The 18,272-nt window shown below is 37.6% G+C and overlaps 2 protein-coding genes across 5 annotated transcripts in view; both read right to left on the reverse strand.

Annotated features, from left to right (window-relative positions):
* Nucleotides 1-12,175, reverse strand: part of LOC150106342 (Fanconi anemia group I protein-like) — a 506,449-nt gene extending 494,274 nt beyond the window's left edge. For all 4 annotated transcript variants that reach the window (XM_090392383.1, XM_090392381.1, XM_090392380.1 and 1 more), the window contains exon 1: nucleotides 12,064-12,175. In XM_090392383.1, the coding sequence (XP_090248509.1) occupies nucleotides 12,064-12,153 (90 nt within the window). In that variant the 5' untranslated portion in view covers nucleotides 12,154-12,175. The remainder of the gene's footprint in view (nucleotides 1-12,063) is intronic.
* A 1,085-nt stretch (nucleotides 12,176-13,260) lies between these two features.
* LOC150106343 (Fanconi anemia group I protein-like) overlaps nucleotides 13,261-18,272 on the reverse strand; it is a 370,741-nt gene continuing 365,729 nt past the window's right edge. Inside the window, exon 17 of the mRNA XM_090392981.1 lies at nucleotides 13,261-13,401. Coding sequence (XP_090249107.1) covers nucleotides 13,261-13,401 — 141 coding nt within the window. The remainder of the gene's footprint in view (nucleotides 13,402-18,272) is intronic.

Consider the following 18,272-nt stretch of genomic DNA (forward strand, 5'->3'; position numbering starts at 1 on the left):
GCAGAACTAAATATACAATTGGGTGCTGCTATAGACCAGGTGATGGAAAAGATGGTGGTGACAGTATGCACAAGCAAATAGAAGAAATGGGTGGAAGAAGGGTGATTATTATGGGAGATTTCAACTATGGTCGCATTGATTGGAGTGAGCAGAGGACACACGGGAGGAAGGAAATGGATTTTATGCGGTTATTAAGGGATAACTATCTGCGACAGCATGTAATGGAAAATACTAGGGGTCAGAGAGTGCTTGACCTGGTAATTACATCTGAGGATTTGGCTGTAACAAATATGACCACATTGCCACCAATCGGTGAGAGTGATCATAGGGTCTTAACTTGGGAGGTGGCTAAAGGTGTAGAATTTTCAATTAAGACAGGGTACATGTGGAATTATCAGGCTGGAAAGTATGACAAGCTTAGGAGTTTGATTGGTTCAGTGCCATGGCATGTACAACTGCAAGGACTAGAAGTTGATAGTGCATGGGAGGTAGTTAAGAAGTGCTTGCATGAAGCAATGGCTGACTGTATACCTAGAGTCCGAATAATAAATCAAGTAGGGGTTAAATGGATGAATAACACCATTAAGCTTGAGTTGCAAAAAAAGAAACAACTATGGAGGGAATTTAAGGAGAAGGGTGACCGGCAGGCACATGAACGGTATAAAGCGCAGGCCAGAAGGGTGACGAGTGTGGTAAGAAAAGCAAAAAAGGATTACGAAAGAACATTGGCCATGCAGGCTAAAGAGAATCCTAAACAGTTTTTTAGATATGTAGCAAGTAAAAGGAAAAATGTACATGGCAGATTGATTTTAAAGAATGCCGATGGTAGGGAGGTAACTGAATCAGTTGAGATAGTTGAGTTACTGAGTGAGCACTTTGCAAACGTATATCATCCAGGTGGTGACATTGCAGAAACGAATAAACCAGTAGATTATACGGGAATTGTGGTTAATGAAGTGGAGGTGAGTAGTCTATTGTATAACCTCAATGGCAATACATCTGTGGGATTGGATGGTATACCAGCTCGTGTTGTACGAGAAGCAGCTAAAGAATTGTCAGTACCCTTGACCATTTTGTTTAATTTGAGTCTCAGGTCTGGGTTAGTCCCGAGCGGGTGGAAAGAGGGGAAAATAGTTCCACTGCATAAAGGTGGTTCCAAGACTGCTGTTGTAAATTACCGACCGATTAGCATATCAGGAATCATTGTCAAGGTCTTAGAGAAATTAGTCAAGAAAAGAATACAGGATTGGATAGATGAAAATGGGATATTGTATGGGGGACAACATGGTTTTGTGAAGGGTAGATCATGCCTCAGTAACTTGCTCACATTTTATAACACAGTGACGGCTGAACTGGTTAGGGGTAATGGGTTTACAGTGATACTACTGGACCTTGCCAAGGCCTTTGATAGGATACCACATGGAACCCTAATCAGTAAACTGGAGCAGATGGGTATAGATATAGGGTTGGTGAGATGGATAAGAGGGTGGTTGAAGGAGAGATATCAACGAGTGGTTTATTCAGGAGTGGAGTCTAAAAGACGTCTTGTGACTAGTGGAGTGCCACAGGGCTCTGTTCTTGGACCACTGCTTTTCAATTTGTTCATCAATGATATTGGAAAGGATCTGAGAGGAAGTGTTCACTTGTTTGCTGATGATGCAAAGTTGGGTAGAGCAATTGTGAGTGCACAAGATGTTAAAATTTTACAGGATGATTTGGATAGTTTGGAGGAGTGGGCTAGGAAAAATGGATGTCAATTTAATGTGGCAAAGTGTAAGGTTATGCACTTTGGGGTGAAAAGAATAGCAGCAGTATATCGCATTGGTGGAATCATACTTCAGGAGATTGATGAGGCCAGGGATTTGGGAGTGTGGGTGGATAGGGAGCTGAAGTTTAGGGGGCACATTGCAAAAGTAACTAAAACAGCTCACCAAATCACTTGGCTTCTGAAAAATACTTTAACATGCAGAGACGAACACGTTGTTGTTCCTCTGTATCGAGTCTTGATAAGACCCCATCTGGACTTCTGTGCCCAGCTATGGGCACCAGGGTTTCTTCGTGATGGGGAGGAAGTGGAGAGGGTCCAGAGACGAGTGACCAAGATGATAGCAGGTCTGTGGAATGAACCTTATGAAAATAGGTTGAAGATTTGTGGGTTGCAGAAATTGGATGATAGGCGAAGGAGGGGTGATATGATTGAGACATTCAAATTACTGAAAGGTTTTTATAAGATTGATCCAGAAGATATTTTTGAAAATATGACTGGTGGTGGGAGGACTAGGGGTCATGCATGGAAGCTGGGCAAGAGCGTGGTGGACAAGGGTGTTAGAGCTAGGTTCTTTACTTGGAGAGTGGTAAATGAGTGGAATAAGCTTCCAGAGTCTGTTGTGGGTGCTACGACCGTGAATGAGTTCAAGGCAAGGTATGATAGATACTGTGTGAATGTTGAATAGTTGTTCTTGACATGATGTTAGGGCCTCCCTCGATGAGTCTGTCGACACCTTGGAGTTTCCCGGAACAATAATAATAATAATAATAATAATAATATTCCACTGGAATCTATCCCACAAACTGGAAATTGGCCTATATTCAATCCATTCCCAAGAAGGGTGACAAGTCACTGCAGTCCATCTACTACCCTATCTCGCTTACCTCAGTCCTGTCTAAAGTAATGGAAAAAATCATCAATTCCCAACTCCTACACTACTTTGAAAACACCCACCATATTATCCATCGCTGCTGATCAACAGATCTGCTCACATACGTCACCCATCTCTCTACAAATGCCATGGAGAAGTTTGGCAAATCTCAAGTGGTTGCATTTGATATCTCCAAAGCCTTTGACCAGGTCTGGCACAAAGGCTTACTAAGCAAACTACCATCATTTGTTCTGACTCAGTACTTCTGTAGTTGGATTGCCAGCTTTCTGTCTGGATGCACACTTTGTGTGGTGGTGGATGGTTCTTTACCCTCTCACCATCCAACTAATGCCAAGGTTCCACAAGGTTCTATCCTCTCACCAACCCTCTTCCTACTATATAGCAATGACCTACTTCAGCTTACCTCCAACCCAATACACAGTTTTGCAGATGACATCCCATCAGAATTCCAAAACAGGTCAAACGAGAGAAGTAATTAAACAAAAATTAGTAAGTATACAGTGAACTTCAATACTTGAAGCTTTTTCTGAAAGGAAAATGCCTATGGTATTACTTCAATCAGCAGAGATTGTCTCTATACTTTCTTAGCTATGATTCACATAGTCACAAATATATTCAATACAATATTTAAATTTAAAAAAAAAATCAGATAGTTGTTACTTTTCTTTAATATGCTATATTACTTATTCATTTAATAATTTAGCAGACATTCATCATTGTTCTCAAAAAAAAAGAAAAAAAATCAGCTAACACCTTTTTATTCCAATATATACAGGGAGTAGGCAAGGCCATTTTTAGCCCTATCTAACTTTTTGGAGACTAAGTGGGCAGTTCAATCTGCCCTGATACCCAATCAGAGATAGCTGGCCCAAGGCTATTACTAATTAAGTGGCACGCAGTGAAGAGAGACGGCTCTACAGGTGCCGCCACCTCGTGGTCCCTAACCCTAACACTCGTATTTAATATCTGAAGTAATGTGGGTTCTATGGTCGATTTTTCTTGAGATTACGGGATGAAAAACCCGAGTTTCCGGGAGAAAAAACCCACCAGAGATCGACTAACTCGGGAACTGGTTGAAAAAAGGCTTAGAAAAATTTCCTCTAGTTGCTGACTAGACTCGAAACCAAGTCTTTCTTCGTGCGGTCAAGCGCTGTGGTGTGCAAACGCCATATCCACTGAGCTACACAGGCTCTCATTCATCATTGTTTGCAGAACTAAAATTATAATTATATAAATAATGTTGATTTAAGAGCGTTTTAACATTGTACAAAATTACGAGGGTGTGCTGAAAAGTTGTGGTTATCATTATGAAGGAATTGAGGTAGAACCATGTAACTTGCACATTATTCTACATATTCCAAACAAAAACTTGGGGGGAGACCACACTCCTACCAGGCGCGTCCCCCGGGTGGCGGAAACCCAAATGGGTTGCTCTGAATAAAGAATAAAGAGCCGTGAACCAAAGGATGTAGCAGAGGCATGGCAAGCTGGCTACATCGTTATGCCAGTAACTTTCATGAGCAGGAGAAAGTCTACAAACCGAGATAGTGCTACTGAGTACAGGACAACCAACGCGCCTACTCAAAGACCACATAGAGTAGGTGAGAAATCAGCAATGTGGTCAGCCAAGGATGTGAAACATGTAGCCACCCTCAACATAAGATCATTATACTGACCTGGAAAATTACAATTAGTCCAGGAAAATTTAAAAAGACTGAAATGGAGTATTTTAGGTTTATCAGAAACACATTGGTGCGGAGATGGATTCATGGATTTACCAGAAGGAAGACCGTACTTCTCAGGAAGAAAAGATAACATACACAGAGAACGAGTTGCATTACTAATTGAAAAGAAACTTACACACTCAGTAATTGAAATAAACCCAGTATCTCCTAGAATAATAACAGCGAAACTTCAAGCAAAACAAAAAGGTCAAGCAATTAAAATAATCCAAATATATGCACCAGACAGTAACCATTCAGAAGAAGAAATAGAAAATTTCTATGAAGAACTACAACAGGAAATAGATAATCCCAAAAATAGAGAACTCATGATAGTGATGGGAGATTTTAATGCTAAAATAGGACAGTTCACAGCAGACAAAAAAGATGTGATGGGGAAATTTGGATACAGAGAGCTTAACGACAGAGGAGAACAATTACTCCACTTCTGTAAAGCAAACGATCTAATGATTACAAACACATTGTTCTATCAACGCCCTAATAATAAATATACATGGACATCTCCAGATGGTAATATAAAGAACTGCATAGACTATATCATCATAAACAAACAATGGAAAAGATCAGTAAATAATGTATGAACATTAAGAAGTTTTGATTTTGACACTGACAGTGAAATATTAACTGCCAAAATAAAGATAAAATTCAACAGAAAAAACATCATCGTCATCATCGTCATCATCAAATTCCTGCCATGTACCCTCAAGGGGTGTACAGGATATGACAGTACTACATGAAAAAAGTACATCATTACTAACTTCCTATCTACAATTTTCCTCCAAATCAGTCTGTTACTTGTCAAGACTCCAACATTATCAGATCTTATATTTCTATCGTCTAAGGCACTTTGTACCGTATCAATCCACCTATATCTTGGTCTTCCTCTGGGTCGTTTTCCTGCCAACCTGGCAGAGAACACTTGTTTTGCTAATCTTTCCTCTCCCATTCTATTTAAGTGACCATACCATCTGAGATTAGCTCTGCTAACGCATTCCTGGATGCTAACAATGTCAAGTTCTTTCCTAATATCCTCATTTTTAATATGATATTGCCATTGATGCCATCTGTTCACGCCTCTAATCTTTCTCAGGACTCTCATATCTGCGGTCTCTAGTCTTTGGTCAAGTGTTTTACTTCTGACCCAGCTCTCAGATCCATAAGTTAAAATTGGTTTGAACACAGTGTTGTATACAGCTAATTTAGTGTTCCGACTAATTTCTTTCTTATTCCATATGAATTTATTCAATTGACTTCCCACGATACCAGCTTTGCTGATTCTGTTGTCTATTTCTATATTTAGTTTACCATCTTCAGTAAAAATTGTGCCTAAGTAGCTGAAATGTTTTACTTGTTCCACAGGTTCTCCATTCACAACACAGTTGACATTTTCAATGATTCTGCCTATTTTCATTGTCTTTGTCTTTTTATTGCTGACCTTCATACCATATCTATTACAACAGCTATTCAATTTAGTCATAGAATCTTGCAGACTTGTAGCGGATTTATTTAGAAGTATAACATCATCCGCATAAAGCAAAGAGCTGACATTAACATCTCCAATTTTGATATCAGGTTTAATACCACATTCCTTCATAATGTGACCCATATAGATAATGAATAACAGAGGGGATAATGTACATCCTTGTCTCACACCAGATTTAACATTAAACCATCTTCCTGTACTTCCTTCAATTCTAACTGCTGACTCACAACTCAAATAAAGACTAAGTATTGCTTGATATAATGCCCCATTGACACCATATAACTGCAGCGTATTGAATAGCTTCTCTCTTGGCACCTTGTCATATGCCTTTTCCAAATCGACAAAACTTAAATACAGATCTTTGTTATATTCCCATGCTTTCTCGACTATTTGTCGTAAAGTGAAGATCTGATCCTGACAGCCTCTATTTGGCCTGAATCCAGCTTGTTCTTCACCAAGCTTTTCTTCCACAATTCTTCTCAACCGTTTCTCAAGTATACTTGCATAGGTCTTGCCAGGAACACTCAGTAGGGAAATACCTCTGTAATTCTCACATTCAGTTTTATTTCCCTTTTTATATATGGGTACTATGAGAGCTCTACTCCAATCATCGGGAATTCGTCCCTCTGTCCAGGCTTTCTGAACTATGCAGTGCAGCCACTGTAAGACTCTTATACCACCATACTTCAGCATTTCTGGTTGAATATCATCTACTCCTGCTGCCTTTCCACATTTCAAGCCTTTGATGGCTTTTTCTACTTCAAGTATGGATATGTATTCCTGACTGCATGCCTGGTCAGTGTTTTTTATCACTGTGATGTCATCACTGCTTGTTTCATTTAGCAGATTTACAAAGTAATTACTCCATACTTCAAGGATATTTTTTTCTCCTGTTTTCATTTCACCTTTATCATCTCTAATTCCTTTTACAGCACTCTTTCCTCCATTCCTAAGCTTCTTCAACAACCTCCAGAATATTTTGCCACCTTCTTGATATTTATTTTCTATATTCTTGCCAAAGTCCTCCCATGACTTTTGTTTAGCTAGTTTTACACACTGTTTAGCTTTCTTACATTTGTCTCTGTATTCTGTAAGAGTAAAAGCTGACTTATTTGCCAGGAACTTTTGATATGCTTTCTTCTTTTCCTTCACTGCCTCTTTAACTTCCTGTGTCCACCAGGGAGTTCTGATTTTTTTTATCCTTGCACACAACCTCACCACATGCCTCTCTGGCAGAATCAATCAATGTTTCCTTCAGAGTTTGCCACTGAATCTCCAAGATTTGATTCCTGTTCTCAAACTCTTTCATTTTCTTTTCAATAATATTTCTGTATTTTAGTCTACAGTTCACATCTGAGAGCTGCTCAACTTTTATTCGCTTTAAAACTTTCTTACATGTTATTCTTTTCAATATGAAATTCAATTTTATCCTGCTTAAGACTAAATAGTGATCACTTCCAATTTCAAATCCTCTGTACACTCTGGTGTCCTGCACCAGGGAGAAAACATCACTATCAACAATAACATAGTCAATGAGACTTTTCTTATTCCTAGCCTCTTCTCTCCATGTGAATTTGTGCACATTTTTATGTTGGAACATGGTGTTAGTAATAACCAGTCCATGTCCTGAGCAGAAATCCAACAGATATTTGCCATTATTATTAGCTTTGCTCTTTTCTCCAAATTTTCCCAAAATATTTTTGTATGTCTCACAATCATTTCCTACTCTACTATTTAGATCCCCAACAAGGACCAACTTTTCCTTTTTCATTGTGTCAGTTGCTTTTTCTAAAGCCTCAAAAAATTCCTCCACTTCTACCTTAGTAGAACCTTCTGTGGGACCATAGACACAAATAAGTCTCATTGTCCAGTTCCCCATTCTCATATTTGCCCACATTACTCTACTTGAGACTGACTGCCATTCAAGAAGATTAGCCTCGTATTTTGTGTTGAATACTATGGCTACTCCTTCTTTTCCTTGATTGTCATTGCCTGAATATAACATTTTGTATTTATTGCTCAGAAAGATCTCACCAGTTTTGGTCTTTTTTGTTTCAGTCACCCCTATTATGTCGATCTGGTACTTATCTAATTCCTCAGCTAGCTCCATTTCTTTGCCATTCAGGCTTCTTACGTTGATAGTACCGATCTTTAACTCTGGTGATGTTGAGTTGGGGTTTGTTTTCAGATTTGTTCCAGTAGCTGACTTTTCGCTGTTCGCCCTGGTTCCCTGGCGAAAACAACGGGGGCCTTGTTTAACCGGGCAATGCCCCAGCCGGCATGAAATTTTGTCATGTTGTACCATCATTTTTTATTTTGGTTTAACCAATAAGAATACAATTTGGTCGGCTAAATCCCAAATTGCCAGCCCATCCTCGTTCGTTCAGTATCAAAGTAGATACTCAACAGGGTGCACCACGAGAAGGTGAGGATTGGACATTAGGTCAGAAGCCCTGGTCGGTTCTCCGCATTCCTTTAAAGGCTATGTGGAGGTCTCCTCTCAGTTATACAGCTTTGACCCTTAAGCACCCCGGTAAAATATCAGAAAAGAAGAAATCATCAACCTATCAAAACTAAAAGATAGCTTAAGCAGAAGTCGATTTTTAGAACAGATGTGCTTGAATGTAAAACTCTCCATCTTACAGAACAGCGGAAAATACTGGGAAGAAGGAAAAGAAACAGTGTTATCAATCACAAAAGACACTCTAGGTTCCAAACCCAAAATAAACAAACAGTGGATAACCCAAGAAATCATAGTTACCATAGAAGAGAAAAGAGAGGTCAAGATACTTGTAAACCAACAAAACAATGAAGAGAATAGAGAAAAATACAGAGCACTAAAAAATAAAGTTGACAACCTATGCAAAAAAGCCAAAGAAAAATGGTTAGAAGAAAAAGTTAAGAAATGCCAAGAAGCATACCAACAAAACAACTTAAAAGTCTTCCATGATACTGTAAGAGAAATTACAAAGGAATTCTCAGCAAAAGCAGTAACAATGATAAACAACAAGATGACTGAAACCGGGAATATTGAACATATAAGAAAAATCTGGTCAAACCATTTTAAGACTATCTTCCACCAAGGAAACAAAACTACAATGACAACAACAGAAGAAAATAATGATCACCCAAAAATTTTACAAGAAGAAGTTAGATATGCAATAAAACAGATGAAAAACAATAAAGCACCAGGCATTGATACTATCCCTACTGAACTGTGGTCATATGGAGGCAGCATATCAATAGAATATTTAACAACCCTATTCAGTAAAATACTACAAACAGGAGAGATCCCAGATGACTGGAGAACTGGAAAGATCATCCCAATATACAAGAAAGGAGACAAAAGAGACTGCAGAAATTACAGACCAATCAATTTACTCTCTCACACCTATAAAATATTCATAAGAATTATACAAAATAGATTAAAAAACACCTACAAAGAAATGATAGGCATAGAACAAGCTGGTTTCCGAGGAAACTATTCAACAATAGACCAAATTTTCACATTGCATCAACTAGCAGAGCTCAGCTGGGAAGACCATAAACAACTATATTGTTGTTTTGTGGACTTTAAACAAGCTTTCGATAACATCAACAGAGAAATCCTTCTTAAAATTCTACTAGAAAAAGCAATAGACAAATATATAATACAGTTTCTGATAAAATATTACTCTAAGACAAATGCAATAATTAAAAAGGACACACTCACAACAGAACCCATAGAGATCCAAAAAGGAGTAATGCAAGAATGCCCATTATCTCCATGCCTATTCAACATATATCTAGAAGAAGTTGTAAAGAAAGCAATAGACAATGAGCCTGGAATCAATGTCAATGGTTTAAACATAAATAATATCAAATATGCAGATGATCTTGTCCTTCTTGCAAGAACCCCAAATGAACTACAAAAGCTGATCAACAAGCTAAACGAAACCTGTAAAACATATGACATGACAATAAATATACAAAAGACAAAAGTGATGAAAATAGGGAGGAACAAAACTACCATCTCAGCCACCCTAAACAGAGAACAAATAGAACAAGTAGACGACTTCATATACCTTGGATCAAAACTAACAGAAACAATAGATGAACTCAAAACAATCAAACACAGAATAGCGATAGGATGGACCACCATGGGAAAATTACAGAAAATCAAACAAACAAGATATCTAAACAAGCCAAAATCAAATTATATGAAGCAATAATTATACCAACAGTCATCTATGGAGAAGAGCGTGGACAGTTAAAAAAAGAGAGGAGACAAAACTGCTGGCATTTGAAATGAAATGCTTAAGAAAAATAAATAGAACAAGTTGGATAGAAAAGAAAACAAACATCACAGTCAGACAAGAATTATTGTATAAAAAGACAATAATAGAAAAAATTAGAAAACAACAACTGAGATGGTTTGGACACACTGTACGCATGGATGCAGACAGACTTCCTAACGTCCTAATCAATACTTTTCCAACTGAAAAAAGAAGACCTGGAAGACCAAGAATTACCTGGCTGAAATTAATAAAGAACATCTTGGGATGCAGAACATATAAGGAACTTTTTCGAACAGCAAGGAATAGAGAAGACTGGAAGATCCTGCTCAAGAGAAGACTCAACCCATCTTAGACGGAAGAGAAGAAGAAGAAGATTCCAAACAAAGTGTTATACACTTGTTACAATGCTGCTGCATTTGCAATCCTCTGAGATAAGTCTTTCTCTTATTGCACAAACCAGTCTTCAGCTGCAGATATGGCTTCATCATCTGTGATAAATTTTGTTCCTTTCACATGTTTCTTTGCATTCGGGAATAGGAAATAATCAGATGAGACAGGTCTGGCAAATAGTGAGGCAGATACTGAAAGCCCAAGCTGTGTATTGTCTGTTGGGTTTCATGAGTAGTGTGAGCAGGTGCATTGTCCTGCAGTAGCAATGTGCTTCTGCTCAGTTTTCTGCAGCATTCTTTCTTCAGTACCTCCAATTCTTTCAGAGCTGCTGTAAGAGTTTCACCTTTTTTGGAGTACTTGGTAAGGATTACACCATCCATATTCCAAAAGACAATGGCAAAACCTCTCCTGCTGACTTTTGGTGTGGAAACACAAAGGTTCTTTGTGCCTCCACTCCATTGACTGTTGTTTGGTCTCTGGGTCATAGTGATGAAGCCATGTTTCATCAACAGTCACAATACAAGCCACAAAATTTGCACCTGATTTCTCATAATGACCCAAATTCCATGAAATGATAGCATTTGTTTTCTCTTTTTGTCAGCACATTTGGGGACCCACTTCGCTGAGAGCTTTTGCATGCACAGATGTTGGTGGATAATGACCCCGAACTTGTTAACTGGATATCTCCAGAGTCTTTACAATGCTTTTGACTGGTATTCTATCATCTAATCATCTATCATTAAGAATCATGGCATGCACTGCATTAATGTTTTCAGGTGTGATCGCTGTGGAAGGTCTTCCTGACCTGGGGGCATCTGTTATTTTAGGATGCCCAGTTTTAAACTTGACTAGCCATCTGGGAACTGTTGGATATGCTGGGGCACAGTCCCCTAAAGTCTCATACAAAGTTTGATGAATCTCAGTTCTGGACTTTTTTTTGTAGCAAGAAAACATTGATGATGGCTCACACCTCTGTCTTCAAATTTCTTCAAAACCTCCGACATGTCTTCTTATATGTTCTAAAAGAAAAAAGAACAAATTATTACAATTTTATGAAACATGGCAGTTAAAGGGTTTTAAAATATGTTCTTTCTTGTGGTTATATCAGTTGCTCTTTAATATCATTTTTGTTCTAGGTGTTTATCAGAACTTTTCAGCCCCCCCCCCACCCACCAGATGAAGAAATATATTTTTTTATAACTGAATTATGAATTACTATCAAAGAATACTATACACCCAATACTTATGGGTGTATAGTATTCTGAGAAATGAAAAGTCACCTATTTCAACATTAACAACTATTTTAGAATTAAACAAAAAAGTAGACATTAAATATACTTAACTTATCTCAACTACAGTAATTTTTGGTTTTATTAATAAACAGGAATTACTTTTTAGCCTGCTTTCGTAAAATGTATCCTGACATCTAAATTTCATTTCATATGAAAGAGATATAGACAGAAACAGATTAACATAAACTATTGGTTTAGTTAATATTAATACTTTCTAACCTCATAGAGGAGAGTTCTCACATCTGCCTGTTGAGTCATAGCTCTTCTCAAAGTTCCTAAGAGTTCAAGGCAGAGAGCTTCTGATGACATACCATTACTCTCAGCTAGATGAATATCTTTTGGTGTAGAAACACAAAGGTTCTTTGTGCCTCCACTCCATTGACTGTTGTTTGGTCTCTGGGTCATAGTGATGAAGCCATGTTTCATCAACAGTCACAATACAAGCCACAAAATTTGCACCTGATTTCTCATAATGACCCAAATTCCATGAAATGATAGCATTTGTTTTCTCTTTTTGTCAGCACATTTGGGGACCCACTTCGCTGAGAGCTTTTGCATGCACAGATGTTGGTGGATAATGACCCCGAACTTGTTAACTGGATATCTCCAGAGTCTTTACAATGCTTTTGACTGGTATTCTATCATCTAATCATCTATCATTAAGAATCATGGCATGCACTGCATTAATGTTTTCAGGTGTGATCGCTGTGGAAGGTCTTCCTGACCTGGGGGCATCTGTTATTTTAGGATGCCCAGTTTTAAACTTGACTAGCCATCTGGGAACTGTTGGATATGCTGGGGCACAGTCCCCTAAAGTCTCATACAAAGTTTGATGAATCTCAGTTCTGGACTTTTTTTTGTAGCAAGAAAACATTGATGATGGCTCACACCTCTGTCTTCAAATTTCTTCAAAACCTCCGACATGTCTTCTTATATGTTCTAAAAGAAAAAAGAACAAATTATTACAATTTTATGAAACATGGCAGTTAAAGGGTTTTAAAATATGTTCTTTCTTGTGGTTATATCAGTTGCTCTTTAATATCATTTTTGTTCTAGGTGTTTATCAGAACTTTTCAGCCCCCCCCCCACCCACCAGATGAAGAAATATATTTTTTTATAACTGAATTATGAATTACTATCAAAGAATACTATACACCCAATACTTATGGGTGTATAGTATTCTGAGAAATGAAAAGTCACCTATTTCAACATTAACAACTATTTTAGAATTAAACAAAAAAGTAGACATTAAATATACTTAACTTATCTCAACTACAGTAATTTTTGGTTTTATTAATAAACAGGAATTACTTTTTAGCCTGCTTTCGTAAAATGTATCCTGACATCTAAATTTCATTTCATATGAAAGAGATATAGACAGAAACAGATTAACATAAACTATTGGTTTAGTTAATATTAATACTTTCTAACCTCATAGAGGAGAGTTCTCACATCTGCCTGTTGAGTCATAGCTCTTCTCAAAGTTCCTAAGAGTTCAAGGCAGAGAGCTTCTGATGACATACCATTACTCTCAGCTAGATGAATATCTGCTCTTATCTAATAGAGATGGAATAGAAAAACACAATATGTATATATACAAGGATGGGCTGAAAAGTTCTTGGCCTAACAATGAAAAAAATTAATTTATAATTGCAAAATTATTTTTATTTTTCAACATAATCTCCCTTAAGACTAATACATTTATTAGTTGTTCCAGCACCATTATCCCATCAATGTAGTGGTCCTCAGTAAGATCTACAAAATAACTCTCTACAGTTGCAATCACCTTTTGATTCGAAGAAAAACACTGACCAGCGAGGAAGAGTTTTAGTTTTGCGAAAAGACAGAAGTCACAGGGAGCCAAATCTGGGGAATATGGTGGATGTTCCAACAATTCATAGTGCAGATCCCTTAATTTTTCCATTGACAAAACACTTTTGTGGGCAGGTGCATTGTCCTGGTAAAAGACGATTTTTTTCTTCTGCAAACTGGGTCTTTTCTCACGAATTTGTTTGTCTAGTCTGATTAAAAGATCGGAATAATATTCCCGGGTTATTGTTTTACCCTTTTCAAGATAATTAATAAACAAAATGCCTTTAGCATTCCAAAATACTGATGTCATGACCTTTCCTGCTGATGGAACCGACTTTCTTTTCTTTGGCACTGAACAACCAGCTTCTGTCCACTATTTTGACTGCTGTTTGGATTCTCGTGTGTAATGGTGAATCCAAGTCTCATCCATAGTAATAAATCGATACACAAAATCAGTTTTATTCTTGTTAAAATGCTACAAGCACTGTTCAGAGATTTTCATGAGAGTGTGTTTTTGATCTGTTGTGAGCAAGCACAACACCCATCTTGAACATTACAGGGACCTAACATGTCCCTGTAATGTTCACCATTGTTGGAATGATAACCAAGAGACCTAGGGCATGCTAGGAAAAAGCTACCCAGACCATAACACCACTTCCACTGGCCTGCTGAACCCTAACTGTACAACAAGGGGGGACAGGTCTTCATGCTGTATATGCCATATGTGAACCCAGCAATCAGCATGGTGCAGCAGGGAATGGGATTCATTACTCCAGACAACCTTCTTCCATCTGTCAAGGGTCCATTGCCGACATTCTTTGGCTCATGTGAGGTATTGTTTGTGCAATGCCTGGCTGTCATCATGGGTACCCTTGTTGGTCTCTGGCTGTGAAACCCCAGATGAAGCAAGGTACAATGCATAGTGCATGTGGAAATGGGGCAAACTGTCCTGCTGTTGTAATAGTGAGTGAGCTGTGTGACTATTGCACATTGTTGCTGAGATACCAGTCGTGAACCCATGCCCACATCTAGGATCAACCAGACATGGCTGACCAATGTGAGCCCTTCTGCTAGATGTCTTCATGGTACATCCCTGATACAGCAGTATGGAAGCAACTAACAAGTGTGGCTATTTCCAAAATACTGGTACCTGCACTATGGGCCCCAACTATCTGCCCATGGTCAAATTAGCTTACATCCACGTTTTTCCATTACTGGCAAATGTGTACTGATTATGTACAAAGGATAAGTGTGCCCATTTATAATAACTGCACGCGATGTTGATATCATGTGGTAGTGCCAAATGTGTAAATCGGGGGGGGGGGGGGGGGTTCCTAATGCAAGGCTAACTTGGTGAATGAGTTTATAAGGCAGAAAACCGGAGTAAGATATTAACAATTACTTTAATTTTTAAAAAAATACATTTCAACCTAAATACACGGGATTTTTTCAGGTGTAAAATTAGTTTGTCTACTAGTGTTCAGTTGAAAACTAGTAGACAAATCGTAAAGATTAATAAAATGACAACCATTGTGTTATACAAGAATCTGATGATTTCAAAAAAAAATATTTCTAATTATGCATTGCATTGTTGAGCAAGTGTTGTTTATGCATTTGCATACACATATTTGACTAGCTATAGCTAGGATATATTCTGACAAGCTGATACTACTGTTTATATTTAGGTATTTTGGATTCAATCCAATTTCTAAGAATTCCCAGATTCTTCTCTTGGTTTAACAACATTGAAATGGTTCAACCTTATCTCATAACTAACTCCTGATGTCTCAGTGCTGAGGCATCTTGTGGGTCAGTTCATTCATTTCGTATGGTGATTCAATGGCTGTGAGTCCCTTTTACGGTGAGGTACGGCACCCCTCAATTCTCCTTATTTTTATCCGGGCTTGGGACCGGCATAGCTGATGATTCAACCCTATGGCTGGAGGGATTGTCTTAAGTATTCCTGGCTGTATCTGTGTGTGTTCATGGGGCCGGTTTGCCTGCTTGCAGAATGAAAAACCCTGCTGTCCACGCCCAAGACCAGCTAACCTGGTATGGCTGAGGAAGATCCTTAAGCTCCTCACGTCATCGACGGGAATCAAACCTAGGACATCCCTTCCCCAGGCATATGGTTGTGAAGCGCATAGCCACTAGACTAACCATGCAGACAGTACATGTGATGAGAAAGGTTAGATTTCACTTCTTTGATATTCATATATTATTTGATAGATTTTTCAGTAGTATGATGATCTGCATTTGCACCATAGTTGGTAAACACCTGGATATTTTAGTGTGCCATGTTGAGGTTTTGTAGATCAGAGTAGTGATCTTATCCTGATAAACGGGATGAGTACTCTCTGATTTTATGTATTAATCTTATATTAATAATTTTCCTCCAAATCAATCTATTATTTATGAGCACTCGAATATTGTCATATCTAACATTTTGTGCATCTTAGCCACTTTATAAAATGGCTTCTTTACACATTTCTTTATGTGTGTGTGTGTGTGTGTGTGTGTGTATACACATACATGTACACACACTATATAAATTATATATATATATATATATTTCTTTCTCTGTTTTTTTTAAAGCTAATATTATGGCGTAAACAAATTCTGGGAATTATTCTTCATCAACATGGAGTAAATCATTCTCATGTAAAATGTGCATCATGAATTCAATAATTTATGTCTTCTAAGACTTGACTTTCAGTCTTCTGCAAGAGAGGCTATGGGTGAGGAAGAAGGCAGGTATTAATAAATCAAAAATCTTTTTTAAAAGACAGTAGATTTAAAAATGGTAGAAAGGCACATCACCCCATATCAGTGGCAATATGTGATGTTAATTCTTTTAAGTAGTATAGGCAGATTATATGTTTATAGATAGCAAGATTTCACTATTGTAATTTTATATGTGGGCAGGGGCATTCATGAAAGGGAATAACATCCACTGTATTTTTTACAGTTTTTGTAGTTCTGTTTTTCTATATACAAGCATACCCCTGTCATTCAACATATTATATAGCAAATTGTGATTTGTATAGCAAATCACAATTTTTTTTAAAAAAAACTTGTAGATGTATGTAATGGTTAAGTAACGTTTTTTTAATTATTCATATATCTGCATAAATGATGCAACTAAAGCATTTATTTATTTTAGATACAAAAACAAAAAATTCTGAATAATATTCACAAATGAAAAAGTTATTCTAAATAGTTTGACTTAAGCAAACACTTCATCCAGTTTGATCATCAGTCCATCACCATTATAAATGTTTCCATTTCAGCAGTTTTCACTTAACTTAGAACTTTATCTTTGTTTTCAATAACTGTAATGAGAATTGTGAGATAATATTCCCTGCAGCCTCTCTCAGTGTTCAATACACCATCGTCACTAAATTTAATGATTTTAATCTTAGCATCTTATATAATAGGTTCACAAGCCTTCTTTTTAGTGGAAGCAACAGCACCCTTATTGCAAAGTTTATCTGCCATTATAAACAGCAATAAAATAAAATAGTTATAAGAAGTTTGTAATTCACAGTGAAACACCAACACATGCAAAGAGAGAGATGTAGAAGTCAAAGACATCATAAATAAATTCAGTTCCCAAATACTGTTCACCAACCAGTTGATTCGCAGCCGTATCGTGTCACCAAAACTTATAGTATTAATATATATGCCATCGTATAAAATGGATATTGGTCATAATTGAAAAGTGTTATATGAGTGGATCATTGTAAGGCAGGGTATTACTGAATATATCCAACAGATGAGAGGTCTGAGAATTTTTTTATAGCATTGCCAGCCTGGCTGGCTGAGTGGTTAGCATGTCCACTCTCCAGTCAAGAGGCTTCGGGTTCGAATCCAAGCGTGGGCATAGATGTTTGTGATTGTCTGTGGAAATACTAGTGGTGGTGGTTGGTGGTAGATGGCATTAGTGTAGTTGTGGTCAGTTGGTGGATTGTGAGTGGTGGAAGCAGAGTTGTAGAGTGGATGCCCTCCCTCGATGAGTCTTTGAACTCCCTGGCGGTGACAAATAATAATAATAATATTGGTGCATGCATAGGTGTGTGGGCAGAAGTTAAATACCGACATACTTTTCGAATTAGTTAAGATTTCAGCACACGGTAGTTTTACAGTGCAGTTTAAAGAGAATTAAGTGGGATCACTCTTAATTAATTATTGCTTTCTTATGTTTCTTCCTTCAGAGAAAGGATTAATTAAACTGTCCTCTTCTAGAAAAATATCCAAATCAGAAGGCTTCTTTTTCCAATTCTATTAATCAAATTAAAAGGAATACTGGGGTATCTGCTATAAGCAAATGTAAATTGTTCATTTATCATGCATGGTGTTTAGTACTTCCACTCTCCAATTAATAGTTATTCACAAGTTAATAGTTATTCTTTTGATGGTGTATGGTCACTCCTGTACCTCATTGGGCTTTGGAAATGAAACCTTCTGCTAGAAGAAGTGGTAGGTTCACAGATGCTCTTTCCACATAGATTTAGGACAATCACAAACATTCTTGCTCATGGCAGAATTCAAACCTGGATCCTGGAGAGCCGATATGCTATCAACTTGGCCAACCAGGCCAGCCGCCAATTAATAGG

This window comes from Typopeltis vanoorti, chromosome 5 (genome assembly GCF_054136105.1).
Source record: "Typopeltis vanoorti isolate ZY-2024b chromosome 5, IOZ_Tvanoo_1.0, whole genome shotgun sequence".
Classification (NCBI taxonomy): Eukaryota; Metazoa; Arthropoda; class Arachnida; order Uropygi; family Thelyphonidae; genus Typopeltis; species Typopeltis vanoorti.